General features: G+C 38.5%; 2 protein-coding genes across 4 annotated transcripts in view; both read right to left on the bottom strand.

The window, feature by feature from the left end:
* Window positions 1-4752: 4752 nt before the first annotated feature.
* LOC124283629 overlaps window positions 4753-26604 on the bottom strand; it is a 71218-nt gene continuing 49366 nt past the window's right edge. The window contains exon 9 of the mRNA XM_046719618.1: window positions 4753-6659. The gene's annotated coding sequence lies outside the window, so the exon portion shown is untranslated. The remainder of the gene's footprint in view (window positions 6660-26604) is intronic.
* On the bottom strand, window positions 9121-25608 carry LOC124283631. Of its 3 annotated transcripts, none has more exons than XM_046719620.1 (7): window positions 17754-17940; window positions 15910-17245; window positions 14870-14947; window positions 13642-14299; window positions 13038-13141; window positions 12489-12623; window positions 9121-9952 (listed from the first exon to the last, which is right to left on the bottom strand). In XM_046719620.1, the coding sequence occupies exons 2-7, from the start codon at window positions 16034-16036 to the stop codon at window positions 9888-9890; spliced, it is 1167 nt and encodes a 388-aa protein (XP_046575576.1). In that variant the 5' UTR covers window positions 16037-17245; window positions 17754-17940; the 3' UTR covers window positions 9121-9887. The 3 variants fall into 3 exon arrangements, with proteins under 3 accessions (XP_046575576.1, XP_046575577.1, XP_046575578.1); XM_046719621.1 differs by having other exon boundaries at window positions 12497-12623; window positions 17754-17939; XM_046719622.1 differs by lacking the exons at window positions 9121-9952; window positions 12489-12623; window positions 13038-13141; ... (1 more) ...; window positions 14870-14947; window positions 17754-17940 and adding exons at window positions 22949-22997; window positions 25482-25608 and having other exon boundaries at window positions 16036-17245.

Genomic DNA, 26604 nt, shown 5'->3' with positions numbered 1-26604 from the left:
CGTTTTCTTTATTCTCATTCATTTTATAATTACGATTTATTGTTTTATTTTACGAACGATCGACTGACTGCACGTCATTTGTTTGCAGACACAACTTGTCAGCTTTTCAACAGTTGAAAACATACATTGGTGAAAATTTAGCAACATTTACAGTAACATTAATGCAGGTGTATTCACGATTCTTATATTTTTATTTAAAAATAACTTAATTACAACACGTTCCTTACTAAATTGCTCGTGGAATTACATGTACCTGTTTCTCTGTAGAGAAAAGATTCTAGTACTTTTGTTGGGTTGAATCTCATCCGGGGCTCAAACCCACACCCTTAGAGTCAAGCACCTAATCGCCAGCACACGACGCAAGCCATCTAACCCATTCAGTCACCGCGACTTCCACTGAGGAAGTGTAATCCCAAATATATTTTATGATTGCAACTACCTTCTTTTTAACTTCTTTGAGTGCCCTTTAGAAGTTGGGAAGTACAATATAGAACAAACTTTATGGATAACAACTTCTTTTTATTCGTGAGTGCGACGTTTCGATACAGATTCTTGTACCGTTGTCAAGCATAATGGAACATGAAGAAGGGTGAAGTATATATATGCTGGATGTAACAATGTAAAAAGAAACCAACATAATTAACATAATTGGCTAGGCAGAAAGCTGATGAAGCCAGAGAGTAGACAAAGGACAGGCGAGGAAGCCAGTGATGTACAAATAATAATGAGATGTTTATACAGCAAGGTTTATACAGTAGATTGGGCTTGGTGGGTGAGTGCATCATAAGCGGATGGAATTAAGTATCCTTGGTCTCGGTTGATGGTGGGCTTTTGGCGTTTGATGTTGATGGCTTCGGCGAGCTTGCGTTTAGTGAAGTCTGTTTGTTTGTTAGAGACTGGTGATGTCAGACCACTCTATTTGATGATTTTGGGTAACGAACAACAACCCAAAATGTGTCATCTACAAAATAAACTGTGATTGTGGGCAGAGCTACATAGGCGAAACGTCCCGACCCATCAACACCCGAGTGAAAGAACATCACACCTCTGTTACCAATTCCGATAGCAAATCAGCCATTTCCGACCACATCAAAGCAAGCCCCAATCATCAAATAGAAAAATTGGCATAAAACTACAATAATGGTTAGTAGTAGAATAGCCTTTTACTGAATGAAAGAGGAAATATACACTCCCGAAACGTCGTGTTATTCACAATAAAGACGTTGACATCCATAAATCTTGTTTTTCTTATATGGAGGTGGTCTGTAAATAATCGAGTCTGAACCAGACAATCCAGTGATAAACAGCATGAACATCGAACTATATTGACACTTCATGTTGTATGTGCAAGAGCTGTTGACTCCAAGCTCTAGTGTGTATATTTAAATTCATATGCAAACATTGAGGATAGTTCATGAATTATAGAAATTACTTTAATATCGTGTTCAGGCATGAAGGCTAATATTTCCATGTTTAAGCAGATTAATAAACATTCAAATTATCAAACAAACATTATACTACTATCAAAATCCATGAATAAACGTGAAACTACACAGCAGTTCGCCATATGGTATATTCTGTGTTCAACTTACACTCCTCACTGACTAATATTTCAATGAAATCATAACATGGCAGCATACTTCTGAATGCCCGAAGTGATACAGGTATTTAGCGTTTGAACATTTGTCAAGAAACCAAAATGGGATCCGATTTATTCGATTTATTTCAAACAAAAGAGTTTCTTACCAGCACTGAAACTTACCTTTGCGATCTTTCATCTATTCAACGATCTTTTTGCAAATCAATCAAATATTTTAATTAATATCTGTTCACCTTTTGTGGTATTCTCACGTGTACCTGCGTACGAAGCCTTGCATGATGTACACCCAGATACACAAATACTAAGGGAAATGTTGGCAATTATGTCAAACATTTAATGATAACTGTGAAACATTTACTGTAACTACTGGCGTGCCTTGGTAATTTTGGTAAGTCGTCAACTGGTTCGCTATTTGGCACTCATCGCACTCAGCAATATACCAGCTATATAGCGACGGTCTGTAAATAATCGTGTCTGGGCCAGGCAATCCCGTCATCAACAGCATGAGCATCGATCTACGCAACTGGATTACGATGAAATGTGTAAACCAAGTAAGCGAGCCTGACCACCCGATAGTCGCCTCTGACAGGTCGCCCACTGAGATATAATGGGCTGGTATTCTGTGCTGTTTGTCTTCCTTTATGGAAATAAAGAAATGAGCCCCGTTTATTACTCCTGGAGTCTCTACTACGTGCCTACACACTGTGAGAGCTGCTACTTGCATATTCAACACTTTGAGAGCTGCTACTTGCCTATTCAACACTGTGAGAGCTGCTACTTGCCTATTCAACACTGTGAGAGCTGCTACTTGCCTATTCAACACTTTGAGAGCTGCTACTTGCCTGTTCAAAACTTTGAGTGCTGCTACGTGCAGAAACACTTTGGCCCTAATAGCAAATTACAGTACGGTGTCAAGCGAGGAACATAACATTTTATGACCGATGTATCGAGCCAAGATCTGGTTCCAGCGAGAATTAAACTATCGAGTAATCGTCAGATCATCTGTATTTAAAATGATAAGTTTATTTCAAACTGAAAATGTCTCGGATTTGATTAAATTGTCAACCTTTGTCGCTCTATATTATGCAACTTTAAATAGTCTTTATGTCGCCATTACTTACTTGATGTATTGACCTCTGTAAACCCTTATTATGCTATGTATTAAGCCTTGAGAGAAAATAAAGTTTAGTTCAAGGAACAAAGATAGTTTATATCGCGCTGTACTCGCTGTAGGTAGGGTAGCCTCATGGTTAAAGCGTCCGTTCGTCACGCTGAATTCTAAGGCGGAAATTGAAGCAGGAGTACCACAAGGCTAGAGGAAAATTGCTGAAACGTTAGTTGCGAATATTTCGTATTTAAAGAACGCTAAATAACGTTTAAGAAGGGTTATGATCAGAGAAACACAATGACACGGTGAGGATGTAGGTCGCATATTTTGTGAAGCACCTGTACACAGAATATATTTTAAAATATATTTTTAAGTTTATTAATTCAAATTTTATACATTTTCAATTTAAACATATACTCAGTGTCATATGCTCTATGTATACGGATTATACATATCAACACCATATCCCGCTGATTCTTGTTGTGTTTCGTTATATGAAGCAATACGTAATATTAGCAAAGAGCCCCGCATTGTAAATCATATTTCCGCATAAAGGCGAATAAATCCTGTCCAGTAAATATGTTGCTGATAGATATTTGACATCATCTACCAATTTGTACTCTTATAGGCTCACCCGGACACCCATGTCAGGTCATTCTGAACAGTCATGTCGGGCAAACGGTGTGCCATAGAAATTTAGATGTGGCAAAAATATCAGTTTTGTCATTTGTACAACATGTCAAAAACTTTTCCTCGTTCCTGTTACTGATATTGCGCAAAGTCTGGTAACAGGAACATGGAAAGGTTGTCCAGTATTTTCTACATGTATGGTGGTAATGCGTCAGTTTATGCTAACAATTTGAGGAAGTATTTGTAAAGTTGGTTTGTTTGTTTGCTTTGCTTTCTGTTTAACGCCGCACTCAGCAATATTCCAGCTGTGTGTGACGGCAGTCTGTAAATAATCGAGTCTGCATCAGATAATCAATAGCATGAGCATCGACCTACGCAATTGGAATGCAATGACATGTGCTATTTGTGAAGAATTAATGGACGTCAATATAATGAAATTATAACAAGAATGTAAACGAACGCAAACTACGCCCCATTTCCAAATAAAGTAACAAGATAACATTTGTAAACAGTTTGCTCAGGTTAACCCTGATAATCGAGTGCTGTTCAAGCCTGTGTATGTAATGCAGCAAATATGATTTGTACTTCCCCTGTATTTTGAGTAATGCAATTCATGCAAATTTATTGTGAAAAACATCGTTTTATCTTTCTTTTCATTCATTTTTTTTAAAGATTTATTGTTTTCATTACGAACGATCGATTGACTGCACGTCATTTGTTTGAAAACACAGCTTTTCAGCTTTTCAACAGTTGAATACATACATTGGTGAAAAATTAAGCACATTTACAGTAACATTAATACAGGTGTATTCACGATTCTGATAGTTTTGGTTTACAAAATTACTAAATTGCAACACCTTCCTTACTAAATTACTTATGTAATTGCATGTACCTATTTCATCGTAGACAGTTGTGATAATAACCGAACTGCTGTCGTTTGTGAATATTCTATTTGCGGACCAAGCAAACACAATTATGAGAGACTAACACATATTTGACCTTGACTTCTGTATCCGAAATCTGAAAAAGTAAATAACATTATCGTGTCTGATACATGGCGATCAAGGTGAAAGAAAAGCACTCCCGTCAAATGAATACACAATGCCGTTTAGAAAGTGGTCAAATGTAACGTGTTATATTTGGGATTACGTTTTTCTCAGTAAAGAAAGATTCTAGTACTTCTGTTGGGTTGAGTCTCATCCGGGGTTCGAGCCCACAACCTTAGAGTGAGGCACTTAATCGCCAGCACACAGATGTCAGCCATCTAACCCATTCAGTCACCGCGACTTCTACTGAGAAAGTGTAATCCCAAATATATTTTATGTTTGCAACAACCTTTTTACCTAGATGCAATTTATGACTAATATCTACACCAAGATACATATATTCAGTAACTAATTTCACTGAAATGTCCTTGCAGAACCACTGAACGTAACTAGCGAGTCGTCTACCCCTTCTAAATACAACAATATTTGACTTATCAAGTATGACATTTAATTGCCATTCATTCGATTAATTCTCTAAAATTGATTCAGTAAACCCACCACATCGTCAGCAAACAGTAACATTAAAATCTCCAAAATATGAGAATATACCTATACAACATGTGTGCCTTTATAGCTTATTCCATTTCTAACTCACTGACAAAGGAGGAAAAAAGAATAGGACTCAACACACCTTCTTGTATAACACCAATGGGCAAACAAAATAGTCAGTAAATTCTCCCAAACAACGTACACAATCTTTTACGCACACACAGATACCTTATAACACAGACAATAATCCAATCCTGCCTATCATAAACACGCCCATAGTTTCTGTCGATTTACAGAGTCAATGGCTTTCTTAAAGACAATAAATGTTCCATATAATGTACGTTTCCTTCTTACCATATACATCTAAACAGTGGCATAAAAACTACAATTATGGTTAGCAGTAGAATAGCCTTTACTGAAACCAGTTTATGTTTCAGGAATTTATCTCTAGTATTTGCCACTTTGTCAGAATTTTGTTGAAGGTATATTTTGTTTGATTATCAGTAACCTATCCATATACCATTTGACAATTCCATACTGTCTCCTAAGTAATATGATAAAACACAGCACAACAAATTGTTCTTTTAAGCACTTTTTATTCACATTTCAATAGGCAGGTCACATTTAACAAGCTTTCATAAGCAGCAAGTGATTACATTGTTAACCAAATATGTAATTTTATAAGCGCTTAGGTATTTAGATCATAGGATAGTTAGAGAATTACGATATTATGTAAAATGATCATCTTAGTACAGTTGGGTAGTTAAGTAAAGGGAGTCTGTATGTGGACTGACTTAGTGGATGGGTGTATAAAGATATAGACAATTCGGTGGGTAAATCGATAGATAAGTCGAAAACTTGGATAACTGAATAACTGAATCTGTGTATGTTTATCTGGGCATGTAACTAATTAATAAATGAATAATAAAGCAATAACACATCAACAAGAAAAGAAATTAATACAAAAATAATTAATCGATAAAATCACCACCAAATACATCTACACATATCAATCAGTCAACAACCAACCAACCAGGTCACATCACATCACATCACATCACATCACATCAATATATCGGTGATTAATTGAATCTATGAATAAAGAACAGGCTAGCTATTCTCGAAACGTTCGTAGTCCTAAGAACTTCTTAATCACATTCTTAACACATTGGCTACGATCAGAGTTAAGAGTTCTTAGGGCTACGAACGTTTCGAGAATAAGGGCCCTGGATGTTATGGTGTGAATAAAATTAAGACCCTGCTGTTAATCTAAAACGTTTTATATATTGGGATAAAAGTCACATTAAACAAGCTTTCATAAGCAGCAAGGTATTACATTGTTAACCAAATATGTAACTTTATAAGCGCTTAGGTATTTAGATCATAGGGTAGTTAGAGAAATACGATATTATGTAAAATAATCATATTAGTACAGTTGGGTAGTTAAGTAAAGGGAGTCTGTATGTGGACTGACTTAGTGGATGGGTGTATAAAGATATAGACAATTCGGTGGGTAAATCGATAGATAAGTCGAAAACTTGGATAACTGAATAACTGAATCTGTGTATGTTTATCTGTGCATGTAACTAATAAATAAATGAATAATAGAAGCAATAACTACATCAACAAGAAAAGAAATTAATACAAAAAAATATAATTAATCGATAAAAAACACACCAAATACATCTAAACATATCAATCAGTCAACAACCAGCCAACCAGATCACATCACATCACATCACATCAATATGTCGGTGATTAATTGAATCTATGAATAAAGAACAGGCTAACTATTCTCGAAACGTTCGTAGTCCTAAGAACTTCTTAATCACATTCTTAACACATTGGCTACGATCAGAGTTCTTAGGGCTACGAACGTTTCGAGAATAAGGGCCCAGGATGTTAAGGTGTGAATAAAATTAAGACCCTGCTGTTAATCTTAAACGTTTTATATATTGGGATAAAAGTCACATTAAACAAGCTTTCATAAGCAGCAAGTGAGTATTACATTGTTAACCAAATATGTAACTGTATAAGCGCTTAGGTATTTAGATCAAAGGGTAGTTAGAAAATACGATAATGTGTAAAATAATCATATTAGTAGTCGAAAACTTGGATAACTGAATAAATGAATACTCAGTCAAATATTACAAAATCATAAGCAGTTTTTCTGTGCATGTTTATCTGTGCATGTAACTAAGTAATACATTAATAATAAAAGCAATAACTACATCAACAAGAATCACATCACATCACAACACATCACATCAATATGTCGGTGATTAATTGAATCTATAATTAAAGAACTGGATGTTATGGTGTGAATACAATTAAGACCCTGCTGTTAATCTAAAAGGGTTTTAAATATTGGGATAAAATAGTAGGTGGTAGAGCAAACACGTGTATAATTCTTCATTCTATACATATGGATTCAAATTAGCATTATAAAATTAGTTTTTCTACTTTGTATATATCAACAAGTTGGTATTTGTTTCTTATACCTAATATTAATATGTCTCTCTTTGCGGCCAGTGTGATGTGATTGGACCCGGTTGAGTCCTGGCCCCGATTTTCGAAACAAACTTAAGTCTGAGTTTTGACTTAAGTTTGAGTTTTCTCAAATCTGAGAAAATGCATTTCCTAGAATAAACTGAAATTGATATTAAACTCAAACATAGTAGACAATTTTAAGTTTGGTGGGTAGATTACTTAAGTTGTTCGGGCTTTTTATTTTAAAATGCAGTTGAGTCAAAAAATTCAACTGTTGCAAATTGTCAAACTCAGCTTGAAATTTGAGTAAAACTTAAGTTTGTTTCGAGAGAAATCGGGGCCAGGAGTGTTTAACATGTTCTCGTCCAAGAAATATACCAAAGACATTGTCTCTATTACATAAGTTATTCCAATGTAAAAAGGTTTGAATTGGAATTCCAGTAACATCACATCCTTTGTACAGTTTCTATACTAAGTAGGAGAGACAAAACCCTTTCCACATACATAAGAAATCGACTGTACAATTGTGATTATATCATGAGCAGATATTTGTTTCAGCAGTATTACAGTTGTATGGTGTTTGTAAACAAATCGGGTGTGAACCACACAATCCAGTGATTGTCACCATGCGATACGATGACAGAGCATGTGTTTATGAATCACTGTGATATACTAAAGGAATTGTTTTTATACAACTAAATGGAATGTCTGCACATATTTCCCACTTATTACATACAGCTGCAAAGTCATCAATTTTCAGTAGCGTAACGTAAAACCAGCAAAAGCTTTTTGTTAGCTAATCATTTCTAAGATGTTACCTCTTATTCCAGTTACAATTAAACATTTTAATTTCAACCCCCTAGTGAAACAGGTAGAACAACAAGTATTTTTATCATAATTTGTACCTCTTTGTTGTACCAGTTTTGTATAAACTGACATCCGTTGCGGAATTAAGCCATATTAGTTCACACAGCATACATGTGTCTAGCGTTGATATAGTGTTTTCTATAAGATATATTCCAAATATCAATTATTTTATTCCTGTAAGGATTATCAACCTGATTTTATTTATTTGATTAATGTTAGCCACTAGAGGATGTTTATATACTGAAAGGCAAAAGAAACGTCGGAATATTGGAAATCCAATTTAGGTATCAATGGAGTAGTTGAACCTATGTTTATTAAACATACGCCACTGAAATGCAGTATCAACTTTCATCAGAGAAGTTAACCCCTCTCCATTGTCTCAGTTTTGCCGCTGTTGTGCCAACTTGAGACGTTCCCGGCGGTGAAGTTGGGTGAATATGGGTCCCCTGGCAGGATGTCGACAAAACAGCTTCCTGGCTTGGAGACGTCGCCGAATGGTTCGGTCACTGACCGATCGCTGGTGGTTTCCTGTTGTCACCCGAGCTGTTTCTTTGGTCCCTGCGAATCGGTCTTGCAGGTGTTGATTGACGATATGACGGTCCTGGCGACGTCTTGCTACACGGGGTTGACCACTACATGGAAGGTCATCAGTGTTGTTGGTGGCGTTGTATCGCTTTCTAAGACGGTCTATCGTTTGTAGGCTGCAGTTGAAGTCATTAGCAATGACTCTAGCACGTTGACCAGCGTCTAGACGTCCAATGGCGTGTTGTCGTTGATCTCTCATTCACCTAGCCATGGCTGCTGTGTTCAGAAAACAATTGAACGATTGCCATTCAAGTCGGCATTTTATGCCTGAATGCATGCATGATGCACGTGCATCTCAATATCAATTTTGTGTTTGTGCTAACTCTTCCCTTTCCACAAACAAAAACATTTCTAACCTCAATCTCAAACAATACTTTATTGGGCAAAACAGGCTATACGACCATGATTTATGTTTCCTGAAATCTGACTTCGGGTGCATATCTTATAAAAAATAGGTTCCATTACTCCATTGATACTTAAATGTCATTTCCAATATTACGACGTTTCTTTTGCTGCTCAGTATATTTGAGTTCTTTGGACTTTCAATATTAGGTTTCGAAGGCTGCATCTTAAGTTTGATATTTTCATATAAACAACGCCCACCTTCTCTGTTTTCCTTTATCACGTTAGATCGTTGGCTTATAGCTCCTTTGTATTCCATATAAAATTGAAGAAAGTTCGGTTCAGGCTATATATGACTTCCAGCAAGGGTCTTTATTATTGTTACAAATTTACCTATCAAAGTTATTCTTCCCTTTCGCAGGTTTGTAAGTATTTTATTAATATATTCTAGTCTTGTCCTGATATTTTCAAACGTCTTTCAAGTGTGTGTTAAGTTTGATTGTTAATACTTCAAATTCTTCTGACCGCCAGTCAAAGTGAAAACTCATGACAAGTTTCGAGTACTATCACTACATTCTTGAAAACTGAGACGAATCAACATGATGCTACATGTATAAAATGTTTTCAAATGTCATTCCCATTGAGTGGAATGTAAACATCATCGGCGGTTCTTGTATCCAAAGGACCTCTAACATCGATGTTCTTGGTGGATTTGTATCTTTTATGCTGTCTAGTGGTAGATTTCTGTTGACACAGGATAAGACGAAGGGCTGCTACTCATATCGCAGTTGAAGCCTTCACACCAAGAGACATAAGTATGATTAAAGAAACGGCATGTGATATCACATACATTAAACATACACATAAATTCATACAATCATAGCAATTAAAATGTGTAGGAGCAGTAGTATAACTAGACGTCGTTAATAAAGGGTCAAATGATATATAGCACATGTAAAGAACAGTTTTTAGGAAATAATAGAACTGAGAGTGTCATCAAAATGTGGTGACAAACCTGACACATCGTGACATACAGACAAATAAATCAAGCAGCACCAGCAAACATCAGTTGTACTGACTACCCCCCAAAATGAAAATGACGGTCATTCAATATTTTGTGCATCCTCCTCGCGCGTCCAAGACACAGGTGCACCTTGTTCTCATGCTCCTTATCAAGTTCACAAAGAAAGCTTGCGGAATCGCATTCCATTCCTCTACTAGAGCTCTGCAGAGTCCTGGGAAATCCACTGGTGCTGGGTGACGTGTGTACACACGTCGACCGAGTTCATCCCAGGCATGCTCAATTGAGTGGAGGTCTGGCGAGCATGTTGGTAAAGAGGGTCGACCATAAAGGTCATGCATACCTTAATGAGAATGGTACGATACTTTTATGGATAACAATTTCTTTATTATATGATGATGCGACGTTTCGGTATAGATTTTTATACCGTTGTCAAGCAAGAGTAAAGTAATACAGCACAGGACCGACAAACATACTACAAACAAAAAGTATGGAGCATGCAGCTAAGCAAATGATTCAATATTCGTTGAGTTTGAGTGAAATGAAACATTGTCAAAAACAGCGAAAAGCAAGGGTGCTGACATACCAGCGCCATGTTTGATTCAAACGCCCAAACACAACGGCCTAGTGCATGTAGAAGACAGACTTCCCACGAACTAGGCCCATGTTTTTTGGGTCTTCGAGAGCAAGGTCTGTCCTGTACTCTACCAGTGGCCTGGAACCTCTCCCTCAGTCTGTGAGTGACAGAGGGAGACGCCTGAAGACGCCTTAAGACGTGGGCGCTTAAAGCCTAAAATTGATTCATTCCATTCCATTCTTTCGCAGGGCAGCGCCAATTCCGTTGAGATTTGTCGGCGATGGCTGACGGTGACGTATGCGCCGTCAAAAGATATTCCATATATGTTCGATTGGGGATAAGTCTGGACTGAGTGCTAGCCATATTAAGGTAGTTAATTTCCCCTATTGGAGGTACTTAGTAACGAACCTGTGTGCGTTTGCGTTGCCATCATGAAACACAGACCGACGTCCATGCTGTCGCGCAGATGACACAACGTATGTCTCCAGGATGTTGTCACGGTAGTACTTCCCTGCTCTGTTTAATGTTAGCACCAATTCCGTCTAAACTACACTATGTTGCGTTTGTCAAAGAAAGTCGAAAGTAAACCTTCGTTCATCCGAAAACATAACGTTTGCCCAAACACGATTAGTCCAGCGCTATCCCTCTTGAAAACAACGGCTCGCAGTAATGTGATAGTCCGTGGGATAACACGTAGATGTCAGGCACGCAGGTTCCATCTGTGAACCCGAACACGAATCCACTGTCCACTCACGTCAACGCATGTAGCTCGGTGAAGTGCACGACGTCCGTGTCCGTGTCACAACGCCAAGACAAGAAAGATAGATACGGATGACCGGCACAGGTTCGAGTCTACAGCCACCACTGCTCACTCTCTTCCAGGCTGTCAGCGTATCCACCCCGTCTCAGCCAGAGACTGCTTTGGTCAATCAATACAAGATATGACCGACCCATCCTGACGCAACATAGTTAAGAAAATCGTCAAAGTTGGTGCCGAAATCATGTCCTGTTAATTTCGGTTCTGGTGGAGGACTACTGTTCTTACAGCGAATCCAGATTTAACATTCCCTGTATTGACAGACATCAACACGCCTACACACGTCTTGTGAAGCGTTGTACTCAAGCGTGTGTCATGGAGAAGACCGATTCCGTAGTGATTTGGAAAGGGGTAAAATCACATTAGAGGAACAATTTAGTTGTTGTTAAGAGTAATTTGACAGATATGGGATGAAAGGATCAGATCCACTGAACCGTTTCGTAAAAGTCATGGCCAAGGATTGATGCCTTCCAACAGGATAAACCCTGTCTTCAAACTTCTTGAGTTTTGATGGCTTTTCTGCAACAGCGCACTGATTTAGTACACCATTGTCCTGCAAAATTCACCTGATGTCTCCCTTAGAGCCTGTGTGGCATGGAATGGTTGATGCCTTGATTTGACAGCAGAGTCGCCATTTCTTAAGCCTTTCGTGTTCGTTTGACAGACTGTGGGTCGGTGATGCACCGTTGTTCTCTCTGCATACACGTCATTGAGTTTGTGTCATTTGTACTTGGCTCCTGCACCGCATTTGCGCATTTGGGCTCGTAACGTAACTGTCATAAGCATGCCGTCTTCTTATCATCTCCATATTACCTGGAAGTCTACCTTAAAGTCGACATGGAAACATGTCATTTAGTTACATTATCAGATATAAAAAATGATTTTCTGTTCGCTGCTAGTATGTTAAGATACTTACATGCATCAATTTTGGGTTCACTTTGTCCAACATTGACTGAGCTCGCTTTAGCCTTTCTTGGGTTTGGCGCGTTCGTATTGCATGGACTCATTTCCTGATTTTTAAAAATGATTGACTCGGAATCTGAAACTGAAGCTGAAAAATACACCAAAACACGTAAAATACGATTAGCGTGATCTTACAATTGAAAGAAAATATTAATAAGCTTGTTATTCAAACTTACAGGGTTCCTGATAATGGATCTTACTGTCTCAGATTATCAATTTAACATCCTAAATAGATTTACATGGTTTACATGGCACGTGTTCATAGAGCCAAACAACTATGTTCAAGAAAGAGTGCATACCTCCTTTGCGTTTGCTGAGCTGATGGCAAAATTTCCCTTCTGAGGTGAAAGCACAACCTTCCTCGTCAACACGTGTGTATACGATGTATAAATATTCCTAATCAATAAAACAGGTTCCACAATGCATCTCTGATACTGTTCCTTGTTTCAGAGTGGTCCTCATATGCAAGACATCGATTAAAAGGATGGAGACTGATTCTTACCTGAAACTGACACGCTTCTCTCACTATTCAGCGAATCTTTGTCACCTGCTACCGGAAGACTTGACACAATGACTGGTCCAATATCCAACTTTGGATAGTGTTTCCTGAAAACGAAACCAGGTCATGCGAATATACAATCCCTACTTCCATGGATTAATTGTATAGGGTAGCAGATGTTTAGAGTTGTGCATTGTGCGCACACCAGGTATTACGTTTTACTGTAACACATTCAAGACTGGTTATGATACTAAATGCTAGGTAGCAATACGAGTGGGTGAGTGAGTTTAGTTTTACTTCGCACTCAGCAATATTGCAACTATATGGCGGCGGTCTGTAAATAATCGAGTCTGGACCAGACAATCCAGTGATCAACATCATGAGTATCGATCTGCACAATTGGGAACCGATGACATGAGTCAACCAAGTCAGGGAGCCTGACCACCCGATCCCGTTAGTCGCCTCTTACGACAAGCGTGGGTTACTGTAGATCAATATTCTAACCCGGACCTTTACGGATGGTAATAATACGAACTTGGGATGCGTGTTTATAGTGACCCTATGAAACCTATGAGACGTTTAGCACTGTACTGGTTTGCCTTTTTACCTCAAGACTGTAGATTCTAGAGCCACCCTGTTGTTCTGAAAGGTGATGGAGGGCTGGTAACAAACGCCTGCATCGTCAATCACATCGATCATCTGTTTAAATTCCAGTTCGCTCAACGTGCGTACAGTGCCTTCCTTTTCAGGTCCTGTGTCTATCAAAGATGCTGCTTTACATTCAGCGGCTGTCTGCAGGATTGATTTTGCTGCAGCTCTACTCCGTGATGCGTTCATTTCGTGGGATCCTGCTATGCTAAACAATGTTGCCCTGTCTTCAAACTCTTCAATTCTTTTCTTGATTTCACCTTGCTCTTCAACAACTCCACTTATGACACTGATATTTTCCTGCAGTGATGTCCGCATGATCTTTGTAATGTGCCTCGATAGAAGTGAATTGTACAAGGCATACTTCTCTGGTTTGTCATTCGTTCTCACAAAACTGAGAACAGTAACAGGTCTGTTGTGTGCAAATATGATGGTATCGCATATAAGCTGTTTGGGTACTTTGATTCTGTCATTGTCCACGTTCAGGCTGACAACAAGAGACCTCCCGATGTACACGAAAGACTGGTCATAACCCAAATCCTCCAAACCATCAATTATACACTGATGATTGTCTGATAAGTAGTTTGTCAGCTTCAGTGGGAAAAAGACACAGGCACCTGGAGAAAAAATAAATAATTATATTTACTATTAGTTCTAGCTTTTGCTGTCTATACCTCTCCTCCTTCTACAGAGGGTATCACTGCATAGATCTTTAAAAGTTGTCTGATCAGGGGTACTGCATTTAAGCCCTTAAGTTTTCAAAATGTTCTAAAAGGACATGTGTAGATCATGTATATCTTGGACGCGTCTTGACCAGTGACCTCATCCAATTCCATAGTTTTTCGAGTACTATATGTTCATGGGTTTGTTCAAATGCTACTCAGTCAATGTAATTTTCTTACGCTAGTGCAGCGTTTGGGGTCCGTTAGTCATTGGATCGATGCCTTTGGCCATAAGGTGCAAGGAGCAGAGATTCGAACCTACAGTTAGAAAGGCCGATGTCTCAGAGGAACACGGCCTGTTTCCTTTGGGCAACTGCAGTGAGTATCACTAATGATCCTTCTCTCAGGGAGATTATAATTGAATTCAGTTCGACTCCAGTTTCTGTAGGAGTCACATTTTCCCCAATATGTAAACATACCATCAATAAATATCTGTAAACGCAAATGTTGTGAAAGAATAAATACCTCTTTGTCTTGACTGCAATTTATCCAAGTAACTCGTATCAGGATTTTCGAAATGTGCATCCGCTTGCCCCTTTAGATCTGTAAACAATTGTTGTTTAAGATTTAAGTTGACTCCAGAACAATCCACGTGAAGGTACATGATTTTATATTAATGTTTCTCGAAGCAAAATGGAGAACCGTCTCTTATACAGTTGTTCTTCAGCATGGAAAAAGGTTTTCCCCAGCAGGAACTGACTGCATTTAAACTACAGTATGTGTGGGGTTCTTATCACTGCTGTCAGAGTCATTTGGCCTTCAGTGTATAAATAGTAGACATGCATATGACATCACTAACCATCGGCTCAATGCAAAGTAAAATCTGATACCCCGACATCAGCATCCTCCTAAGAGTATATATTTCTCAAAGAAATGAAGACATGTATTGCCCAGGTATTTACTGACTGACTAACTGAGTTTAGTTTTACGCCGCTTTTAGCAATATTCCAGCAATATCACGGCGGGGGACACCAGAAATGGGCTTAACACATTGTGCCCACCCAGGTATTTAAGATGGGACTGAAACCTTGACGCTGACTGTTTTATCGGGTTTATGGTTCTGTCAGTTAAGGACAGTAGCCAAACACGACATTCACCAGTCTTTAATGAGTTGTCATAAATTTGAATAAATTCAAATAAAGGGTCTAAAGGCCAACTAGGCCAGAATTCCGCAATTTCCGACCACATAATTAAGAACGACGACCATACAATCATGTGGGAAGGTACCACAGTCCTGTTCACCAACAACCGGCGTCAAAGGAAACTACGAGAGGTCCTTGACATCAGGAGATTCCAGCCAACGATGAACCACGATCAGGGTAAAATATCTGCCTACCGCTTGGGACATTGAGTTCATTTATCTGTACCACCATTCACCTGTAGCTTTGCCTTAGCTGGTTGCAGTAAGCAGCAAAACCTGCGGTAATAGTATCACACTGCAAATGCGAGAAGATTTGTTATAATTGCTGAGGCTTCCAGAAACGAAGTATGGGGAAATGTTTTACCTTTGAATGACACATCGCCGGGACTTTCATCAGATGATTCTGAACTCATGGGGTCCAGGTCAAAGGGACAGCAAGGCATGTCTTCTTCGTCCGATGGATAAGACAGGTAGGAATCTGAATCACTCATTGTAGTCAGGATCCAATCACTTTACACCATAAAAGAACTGGAATGTTTATGAAGCTGTTCAAAATGCCATACAATGCAACTAAGTCAAGGTGAACCTAGTAACACAGCAGGCAGTTGCCACAGCCACCAAATACCTTCGTTATATACCTGCCTATTTCAACCTCCAGGATCTCACTTTGTTCATCCACTGATCTTTAGCAATTTTTACAATTTTAGATTTATCATCTATTTTGTATGCAAGTGGACCATTGTCATAGAAAACTATGCCCTTTACATGTTTAACTGCAAGTTCAAGAACGGAATTTCCTGTCTTCAGATTGTGGAATTGGATTTCAATGATATTTTCCTCCTTTTGTCCGCTTTTGAATTTGTCATCAAAACTGTAAACAGTAACAGTGGTCAGTTTCTGCTTGAAGAGTTTTGTGATGTCCGTCTTTGAACCCTTCAAATGAATTCCATGAACATCTGGGACAACTTGTTTTTTCCACTCAGCTATTCCAACATAATATGAGCCACCACGTGGCACTTTGGACATACCTGATAGGTATTCCCGAAAACGTAGGTTATTCCAAACGTAGTCAACAAAGTTCTTATCAGACCGATTGTGTTTGTGTCCTTCACAATACGTACGAAAGGTGGGTTCAAAAAAGGCTTTAAGTTGAATGTGTCTGTCTTCCACCCAGTCTTGGCTTTTCAGGTGGAAAGGACGAGGCTCTGGCCTCACTGTGGCTTCACTCTCATCAAGTTGTCCTTTTGAAACAAATCTGGTCAGTTCAAACGTTGATGGAAACTCAATTCCATGATCTGAGCACACCTTGGTGTTGAGACTCACAGAGGAGACACACGATCCTTTGGCAACCGTTAAAATCAGGATATTATGTTGAAGACTGAGCCACTTTCGAGAGTAGGACTCCACAAATGAACAACCATCAGCAATCAAACTTTTCAAACTTTTGTCAACAAACTGGTCAAATTCTGATAGGTTGCTATTGTTATTTGTTCGGTCAGTAATGTGAATAAACAAAATACCACCCTCGGTATTGCGCAATGCAGACACACGCTTTTCAAACTCCCGAAGTACTAAACGCTTCTTATATTTATCCTTTTCGGTAAAAGTTGATTCTTTTGTATGGAACAAAATGATATTAGGTTCTGTGCACGATCTTTCAAAGGATTTATAAGCGGTCCAACAGATGCACTTGTCTTTCTCTGAAACACACAAATGATATATAGCGACCACTTGTAATATAATACTTAACGCTAAGGAAGTTAATTGTCAAGTCCTTTTTATGAATGATTAGTTCAATTTACGATGTAGTTTTCTAAACCCGGAAGGGTGTATACGCACTTAACTAGAACGTCAGTAATTTTGTGACAGCTCTGAGATATCACAACGCAGTCCTACTGAACATTTCAGTCACCCAGCTACTAACATCAAGTACATTAACTTGGTAAGAGATACCACTTAATCCCATGTTGTAATCAAATATGATACAAAACATGGAGACACTGGAGTCCTGGAGACTAAAAATAATATGGAATTGATTCCCTTTATAAACATAAGTCAAACACAGTCTTTTTTAAGCAAGGTTTCCTTTCTCTGTTGATTTTCCTTTCATACATATAAATATAAGTTCTCTTATGCCCATGCTTGAATAAATCAGACATGAAATTTCACTATTTGCTGAACATTTACATGAACGTATATCTGCCATACCTGTTCGGTCACTGAGAAGACAGGCCATACCCCGACCACTCCTACATGACGACTGGCATGTATACAGTTAAATTGTGCAGTTGGAAAGATTGTCTCACAGTTGCCTCACGAGACACATATGACGGCGTTGTTGATAGGACAGAAGTTGTAACAGATAGCAAATCTATATTGGGAAACAGATTGGAGCTTTGTAATCGTACGTATGAATCGATCTGGCTCACTACATGTCTGAATGTATTCAAAGCCGTTTTGTCACCAATCCAGTAATCGTGTGGCGGGTGTGTCACTCAACTGCCTTTTATATCTGCTTTTCTAACTTGTTCACTGAGCACTCGGAGTGAACTGATTGGGAGAAAATGAGACGATTCATAGTCAATCAAATCATGGCCTCCCATGGCCCATATACCCATTGCGAGTGTAAGATGTGTCATTTTTATTGCTTATCTTTTCTTCATGATTACAGTTATATTTTCTAAGTTAAACGATGATTTTGGTGGAAGAGGAACTCTCAAGGCACAGACAAAGCTAACTGGATCAGCTATCTTAGAAAAATATACGGAAATGAAATTTTCGTTCGGTAATAGCCGCTTGTTCTGTAAAACCAGTTCATGTGCACGAATACGTAGTGACAACTGTTTGAGTTGCAGATGCGTAATGAACACCTGTGCACTGTCCCCAATACTGTGCGGCAAGAATTGAACCCATATCCCATATGATCACCGGACTTTCAACTTAGTCAGCTTCGTATTTTTAAATGTAGATGATACACTCATCTGAATAGAGAAGGCGATAAGTTTGAACCTATCCATCATGGAGTCTTGAATGTTCGTAATCAACACCATGCCGCCACCATGGGAAGGGTAATCATCAACCACTGGGTCAAACAAACCCCACATTGACTGAAAAACAAATATCAAAATACATTGTGAAATCGATATCTGCCAAACATCACACTAAAGCTCACGTCAAATTAACTGTTTCAACTTTTAAACCTGATATCAGCTTGTCTTGCATTTGCCAATTTAACCATCAGGTTCATATGTACAAAAACAAGCTATAGACGGCCTGAGGATACACCTAAAAGATTTAAGATATCCAATCCTTACAAGTAGTTTCGCTTGCACATTACACAGAAATAGCCATATTTACGTCGAAGATAAGTGTTAGGTTTAGACCCATCCGTGGTTCGAACCCACACTCTCAGAGTCAGGCACCTAATCGCCGGCACAGAAAGTCAGCCGCCTACACCCGCTCAGCCACCGCGGTTTTCCCAAATTTGTAAGTCGGACAACTGGTAGTTTAGACAACGGACTTTGTGTACGCCTCTCATAAGTGCGGTTTAACATTCACATTCAAAGGCAATACTATATCTACATGACTTTATGTTCAGTTCGTATCCGTTACAGTGAAACAATGGGGTGATCTTATTAGGTAATACTATGACCTCTGGCAATGTAGAAGGGGAGGCCTGTTGAAGACATTTTCGATTACCCTTGGTGTACAGCTGTTGACTATCTGCCAAGTTAAACATCGTTACCACCCCACGTTCATTTTATTCAGAACACGCAAGCAGCTTAGTTGTGTGTTGAACATTTGACCTCGGATTCATTGTTGTAACTAGGATAGATTTCAACTGTTTTTGGGCGAAAAGAATGTTCCAGGCGTATATTGCTATCCTAAACATAGCGTACACACTATACGATCCTTTGTACATACACTGTATATGATTCAATGCTCAGGCAGCCCTAACAATTTACACCCAAAAAACTATATCGATGTTTGTCATGCTGGGCCCCGTTCCTCAAAGCGATCGTAGCGCTACGACAGTCGTAATTCTATGTTGAAGTATGGGAGTTACGATCACCTTAGCGCTACGATCGCTTTGAGGAACGGGGCACTGGAGTCAGGTATCATTTGGATAGGGCTTTCAGGAAGTGCGCATATGGTAATCCGTATGTCAAACACACACATTTCATTTGGATTTATGCGGTATCATGTATGTTTATTTTCCAAACTGACCTTACAAGACTTCATTAGCCATTGCTGGATTGTATAAACCCAGGTCCCCACAGCTGCTAAACACTATTCATGTAACAGACTCTATGACATTGCGTCAATTATGTTCGATAACTATGTTTAAGTTCAAGGACGATATCCTTGTCATTGGAACATCGTAGACTGAGTTAATGGGAGTCAGAGGTATGCCTCTTCTAAGTGACGATGCATATCTCCACAGTTTGAATCCTGACAGAATATTGTATGCGCAGACTGAGGCGGAAGATAAGAAAGTCTTGGCAATCAAGCCAGTATAGTTCCAACTTCTTCATGAAACATTTGTGATGTGCAGATGGATTCGGAATTCAATCCATAAAATTCTTCTTCAATTAATAACCTGTTCAAGGTCCGTAAAACATTACTTTTCGGACACCCTAAATCTGTATCTCTGACACAAAAGTTCTGTCAAATATTGAGGTGTCTCAGTTACCAGGTTTTTGTTCTAAGAGATTTCACATATCCAGAAGCCTCTGTGCTGATGTTAATAATAGATGGCTGTATACATATACTACAATTTCCTTCCTAGTTCACTGACCACCAGTAGAAACTATTAAGACAACTATGCCTCTGTGTGTTAAAGACCTGTATCCAGAGGTGTTTACATAAAAAAAAATGTGTTGGTAAGAAGTCACAAGTGAAGTCATTATATTAAATTTACATAACATGTATAGCTCGAGTTGTTGGCACTGCAACTATGGTGTTGTCTTTGTTTCTCACTGTGTCTCAAAAAGTAGAATCAGAACTTTTAGATTCATGCTGCGTGAGTGAAGCAATCACAGTTGACAGAAATGTACACTCCTACATGTACATGGCAACACCGAAAGGTATACTTCTACTAGTAACTAGCAAAGAACAATCTGAGAAATCAATGGACAAACTAGGAAGATAAAAGACTTCCGAATCCACGAAAAAGATCTGTGGAACATATTAAGAAATTTGAAAATCTCCCAGGGTATAATATTAATGAGAAATTTTAAAATATGCAAACAAAATCTTGAAAATCTGTAATGATTCCACCACGCTGATTCCACCCATGTATCCTAATGACCACGAAATTGAAGAAAATTATTTTTTGACGTTTTGTTATGCTATCACAGCAGATCCATAGAAATCCTTGTTCTTGATTAAAAGGATAATCGATTTGATTATTTGTTTACGACAGCACGATCAAGGCTCATGATACTGGCATGTTTCGTGTCATGATACATGTTTTTGTCACAAAATATGAGCCGCAGAGAAGCAGATATCCTGTGTTTAAGCTTCAGACATACAGGAAAGCTATTATGAAAGGTCAGTGCGTAGTTGAGTACCTATTCACTCACTGAAAATAGGAATCTGTAACTATCGAACAAAGGTATGATATGTTATTGAGTGAAACTGAATTGGCGGAATCAGTCTTGGGTAAAGCAATTGTTAAGAGGTAGAAGTTGTACTTCAGTAAAACACCTCGCTGGAAACACTGGATACATTTCAGGAAAAATGGCCAACAGAAGCCTCGTAATCATCTGGTGTCTGATTACGCTGTCAAGGTATTTCGGTCACTGACGGAATTGTCACGGTGTTCTTTTGGCGTCAGAATGTTGTCCGAAACATGGCAGAAGCATGTTTTTTGTGAAGCACCTTTGTCTTGTGTTTGGTCTCTGAAAGCAGTTTTGATTTGATTTCTTTTGATGTCTACTATGCGCAGTTGATTTCACTATTTAGAATTCGGACAGGCAATATCGGAACTGAATGATAAGCACTGTCACGTGATTTAAGAGGTAGTGACTTTAGTGTTACGCCGCTTTTAGCAATATTCCGGCAATATCACGGCCGTGATATAAGAAGTGTCTGGAATTTTCAAAGTTCTTTTTTCACCCTTCCAGGTTAAAGTCTGTAATATTTGATTAGTAACAAGCCTCCACACAGATGCGAATGTTTCAAAGATGATTCAGGTTAGGTCTTTTAAAGAGAAACTTACTGAAATCCACCTGCACCTTCTCTCAGTCAAAATAACGTGCTGGAGATAGCTGTATAATTATACATTGCACGTATTAAACAGTGTTTATTTTGAAAGTTCTTGGGAATATCAGTGTACATTTTCCAGAAATTACATTAACTGGATTTGTTTTCAAATAAGGTTTTCCTTAAAGTTTAACCTGTGTAAGATTAGAATTGAGAACGGTTAGTATTTACTAACACATCTGAATCTATTGTTGTTCTTTGCGGACAAAGGCCTCTGCTTTCCCACTTCTTTGTCTTCTAGGTGAACGAACCCTCTTGTTCGTCCAAAACTGCCAAACTGCTTCTGAAAGGAGATGTGTATAAGTGGAAAATATTTCCAGTTGGAAGTTACGAAAATAGTGGTTGTGTAATTTTTATGTATGTTTCTGATTCACAGGATTTACATTATTTGGATAATTTTATGTACATCATTTACTGAAGGGTTTGGAGTACACATACCTGTTTCAGGTCAAGATCAGTTAGTCATTTTCAGTTTTTCCAACACTGCCCCAATGGAATGCTGGAAATATAGAAATTAAGGGGAAAATCAGGAACTTTCTAAGTGATATTGTACTCTTGATAACAATAAGGCATGAAAATAGAAGAATAAATATCAATTTGCAAGGTGTAGATAGCTAATATCAAAAGAAGCAAAAATAACAAGTTCATATAATTTCAGGTTGACAATGTACATCAATGTATCCCCAAAATATCCTATTAAACGTTCTATATATTCAACTTTCTTTGCAAACTTCTTTTGTGGATCTAACAAAATCCTCATCTCTTCATTCAGAGTTGGGGCGGCGGGGTAGCCTAGTGGTTAAAGCGTTGGCTCGTCACGCCGAAGGCCCGGGTTCGATTCCCCACATGGGCACAATGTGTTAAGCCCATTTCTGGTGTCCCCCCGCCGTGATATTGCTGGAATATTGCTAAAAGCGGCGTAAAACTAAACTCAGTCAGTTAGTCATTCAGAGTTAAATATCTTATAGTTAAAAATCGACTTCGACCCCAAAATTACAATAAGGGACATGATGGATGTTATGGGTGTACTTTATAATATCAATGAATATTGCAAGAAAAAATATTATAAAACGTTTCTAAAAGCAGCATCCAACGAAAAGGTTCCATGATAAACAATTAACTCGTATAATACTAACTTGTAGCCTCGTCCATCACGTTCCATTCTTGACGAAAAGGCAGTCATATCTAAAAATACAAATGACGTAAATCATGTAAGGAATAATAATTTGTTTAACCTTCCCACGAACACTTAGAGTCATCATTGATTTTCAGTGAAGCCGTTCATATACTTTTCACAGCCATGTCTTTTCCCATGTACATCAAACGGAATTTGCTTTCGAGGATAGGCAAGGCTGGGTTTTCATTTTCACTGACAATCTGAGACATATTTAAGTTTTCGCTGAGAGGTATGATCAGACGACAATTATACATTCTTCAATATATTGTATCTTGTTGAATATTTTGTAAAAATGGTATCGAAAAGGAAAGACTTTTTTCTCATTTTATTCATTGTTCTATGATGTCTTCAAACCGATGACAACATGGGACTATGAACAGATAACAGAACACCCACGGTTTTACATTATGTGTCCAAATTCCAAATTCAGCTGCAATCAACATCACATGAAAACACATCGAACATAAGGAACAATACGTTTTCCACTTGGAAATACAGCATGCAATGCATGCGTTTTCACCATTTTGTGCAAATGTGATTTGCATGTTTTACATGCAAAGCTAAAAACGTGAATACCAAACGGGTATAAAACCAGAGCAAACGAGTCAGACTTCTTTAAGTGGCATTTTAGAAGTTGGAGAGTTAGATAAGGATGGACGTTATGGATGAACGATACAATTATCTGTATCGAAACATCGTACCACCTGTATAAAGAAGTTGTTCATCCATAAAGTTTGTCCTTACTGGGTTGTCAGACATTCGTTCTATAACCACCAAATGAATGGGTCGATTAACTTTACGACAACGAGAACGGTCGATCGGAATGATCGAAATGGGACCCTTTCACGCCCACGTTGCAAGAACGCATGGCTGTCATCGCGTCACCGTCACCAAACTCATGCAGAGATACCGTCAGACAGGACTGACGATCAAGCAGACCTCGAGTCACAACGCTCCAGGAGGACCAGTATCTACGCACGCTGCATCTCAGAAACTGCTTCCTGATGGTGACGTCATCAGCATCGAATGGCCTAAGTCACCGTGTACGCCGATACACCGTAGCCAGACGACTGAGGTCCTATGGAATCCGGGCTTGCAGACCTTTCCGGGGCCAGCAGTTGACAGCCGAACATCGTCGACGGAGACTTAGATGGATCCGGACGGTTCGACGCTGGAAGCGACGTGAGTGGCAGAAGGTGCTATTCTCTGATGAAAGCCGTTCCTCTCTGTTCATTTTGTTTTATGGATCAATCTTTTGTAGTTATTTCTTTTGCCCGTCAGTTTATTACCGAAAATCCCTATAAAAGATTCTTAAGTGTACAGTGGAAGCCTTTTGTCATGTACACTCCAGAGAAAGTACGGAGGAGGAAATGTAGATAAATACACAGAGAAAGGAAGTGAACAGATGAAATGAACCTGCCAAGACAGATAATTCTATTTCAGCTGTCCACAGGTCTTAACACTCGAAGAAAACATTTGTATATAAATAACTGTCATCTTTGCAGGAAGAACAATGTCTAAAAGTAAAGCAGATCTTTCATAGCAAACACTTCATCATATTTCGGAAACAAAAGTGGTAAACAAAAGACCTAAATTCGATTCCGACTTGGCTCCTAATGAAGTGTCCTTCCTCTCACTCACTCACAAATGCTTTAAACAACCTTTCGTGGGGTGAAACAACAATGGCCTTGTCAGCATCTCAAAGAAAGTAACTTGAGATATACACTTACTTTAAACTATATGTATACCAGTTTTCGACCTTCTCTTTTACTGATGGCTTTACAAAGTTGGGGGAGGGGGAGGGGGTGCCAGTAAAGCAAGTTAAAGCACGGAAACCGCTCTTATCATGGTTGAAATAATCTCATGAGAGTAGAGGACACTGGTGGCATGATAGTTTTAAATTTATTAGACCTGTCCTCAGAATGCGAACCCATTGACCATGAAGAAATAGTTCCATTTCTTAACTCTTATATGGAGTGACTGGAGTTTGACCATCAATTTCAATCAGTACAAGTGATCAATTTTAAATAAAAGAAGATCGAACCCACCTATTCACTCTTCTTAAACCAGTGAGATTTAGTAAAAGGAAACACACACTATTGTTTCGTCTTTACGCTGACATTACATAGTTGTTTTTGGATTCAGAGTATCGGAATGCGATACAAATATTAACTATATTCTTAATACGTTCATTTAGTCCTTTACTGCCTTTCAAAACGCGCATAGTATGGTAAGAGGTGACATGCATGTTAGTTCCCTTCCTGAGTACCACAATTCAAGAAATATCTAACTGATTTAACTGATCATAATGGTACTAGCCTCATGTGTTCTAACCTCTATAAAAGAAATTATGGACCCTAAATGTATCTATATATACATAGAAACCATTCGATTAACTCGTATTCAAATATCTAATGTTCTTAATTTCTGTATTACGTATTAGCTTTGGCAACCTGATAGGGTAGATTCAGGTGGGTAGCTATTATTCTTCCCTGTGTCAACGTCGAAAGAGTTTGTGTTGCTCACAACATATCCAACTCAACAATGAGGCAAAGCTAAATCCTCAAGCATTGTGTTCATGTAACGACGGTGTCATTCTTAACAGATCTTACACAGATATGACCCGGCGCACCTCGAATGGCTGCGCTGATGACTTCGTAACATGGCAACAGTCACAACAAAAGCAATGTTGTGGATTCTTTATGAGTTACTAAATGTCAACCCGTCGCACACGGTAAGAACGCAATAGTAATCAATACGAAATTCAAGGTGCAGCACATTGCCTTCCATTTGGAAGGTTTGAATATTATTTAGATAAACTGCGGGCAGAAATATAAAGATTTTCCTCGCATTGATGTATTGACTCAAGATTTGCAAGTTTTAACTGTGCCATTATGTAAAACTGGATGCTTTGGTCTATTTATATATATCGGTGGAAAACATTACCTTTGAAGTACATTACAGGAAAAATAATCAGCTCAGTTAAAACTTTGGAGAATGTGATGAAGATTTGTAAACCAAACCTATGTCTGACATGCTCAGGGTACTTTGATTCATATGTATTTTCCTGAAAAGACACGTACCTTCGTTGAGGAAGTAATCTATGAAAGTCTGTAATATTTGATTAGTGACAACCCTCCACATAGATGCGAATGCTTCAAGATGATTCAGGTTAGGTCTTTTAAAGAGAAACTTACTGAAATCCAACTGCACCATCTCCCAGTCAAAATAGCGTGCTCGAGATAGCTGTTCGTCTCGTTCCTCTTTTCACACCGTTTATCACGACTCTTGTTATCAGTCCGAAGTAAAATACGTCCACTTTCCAGAATAGTGCAAAAGGTTACTAATAATTAAGCAAACAAAATAGTGTTGATAAACAAACTCAACAACTTTCATCCAGGACATGCTCAGGACGTACATCATCACCCTGTGTTTGCTCTGGTTTTTTTTTATTTTTCTGTCTTCACGAGATAGCGAGGGAAAAGGGAACGTCTCTGGTGGTATAATGACTTTTAGTTTCTCTAATCGATACTGTCTTTATTCACCATTCGAAATTTTCATATCATATTTCTTTTATTAATTGTTCAAGGTCATTGCTGATTGAGTTATCACTGT

Source organism: Haliotis rubra, unplaced genomic scaffold (genome assembly GCF_003918875.1).
Source record: "Haliotis rubra isolate DU_JTF1 unplaced genomic scaffold, ASM391887v1 Scf319, whole genome shotgun sequence".
Taxonomy (NCBI): Eukaryota; Metazoa; Mollusca; class Gastropoda; order Lepetellida; family Haliotidae; genus Haliotis; species Haliotis rubra.
Note: the sequence above shows the minus strand (reverse complement) of the source record. Positions and strands in the feature narration are given on the sequence as shown.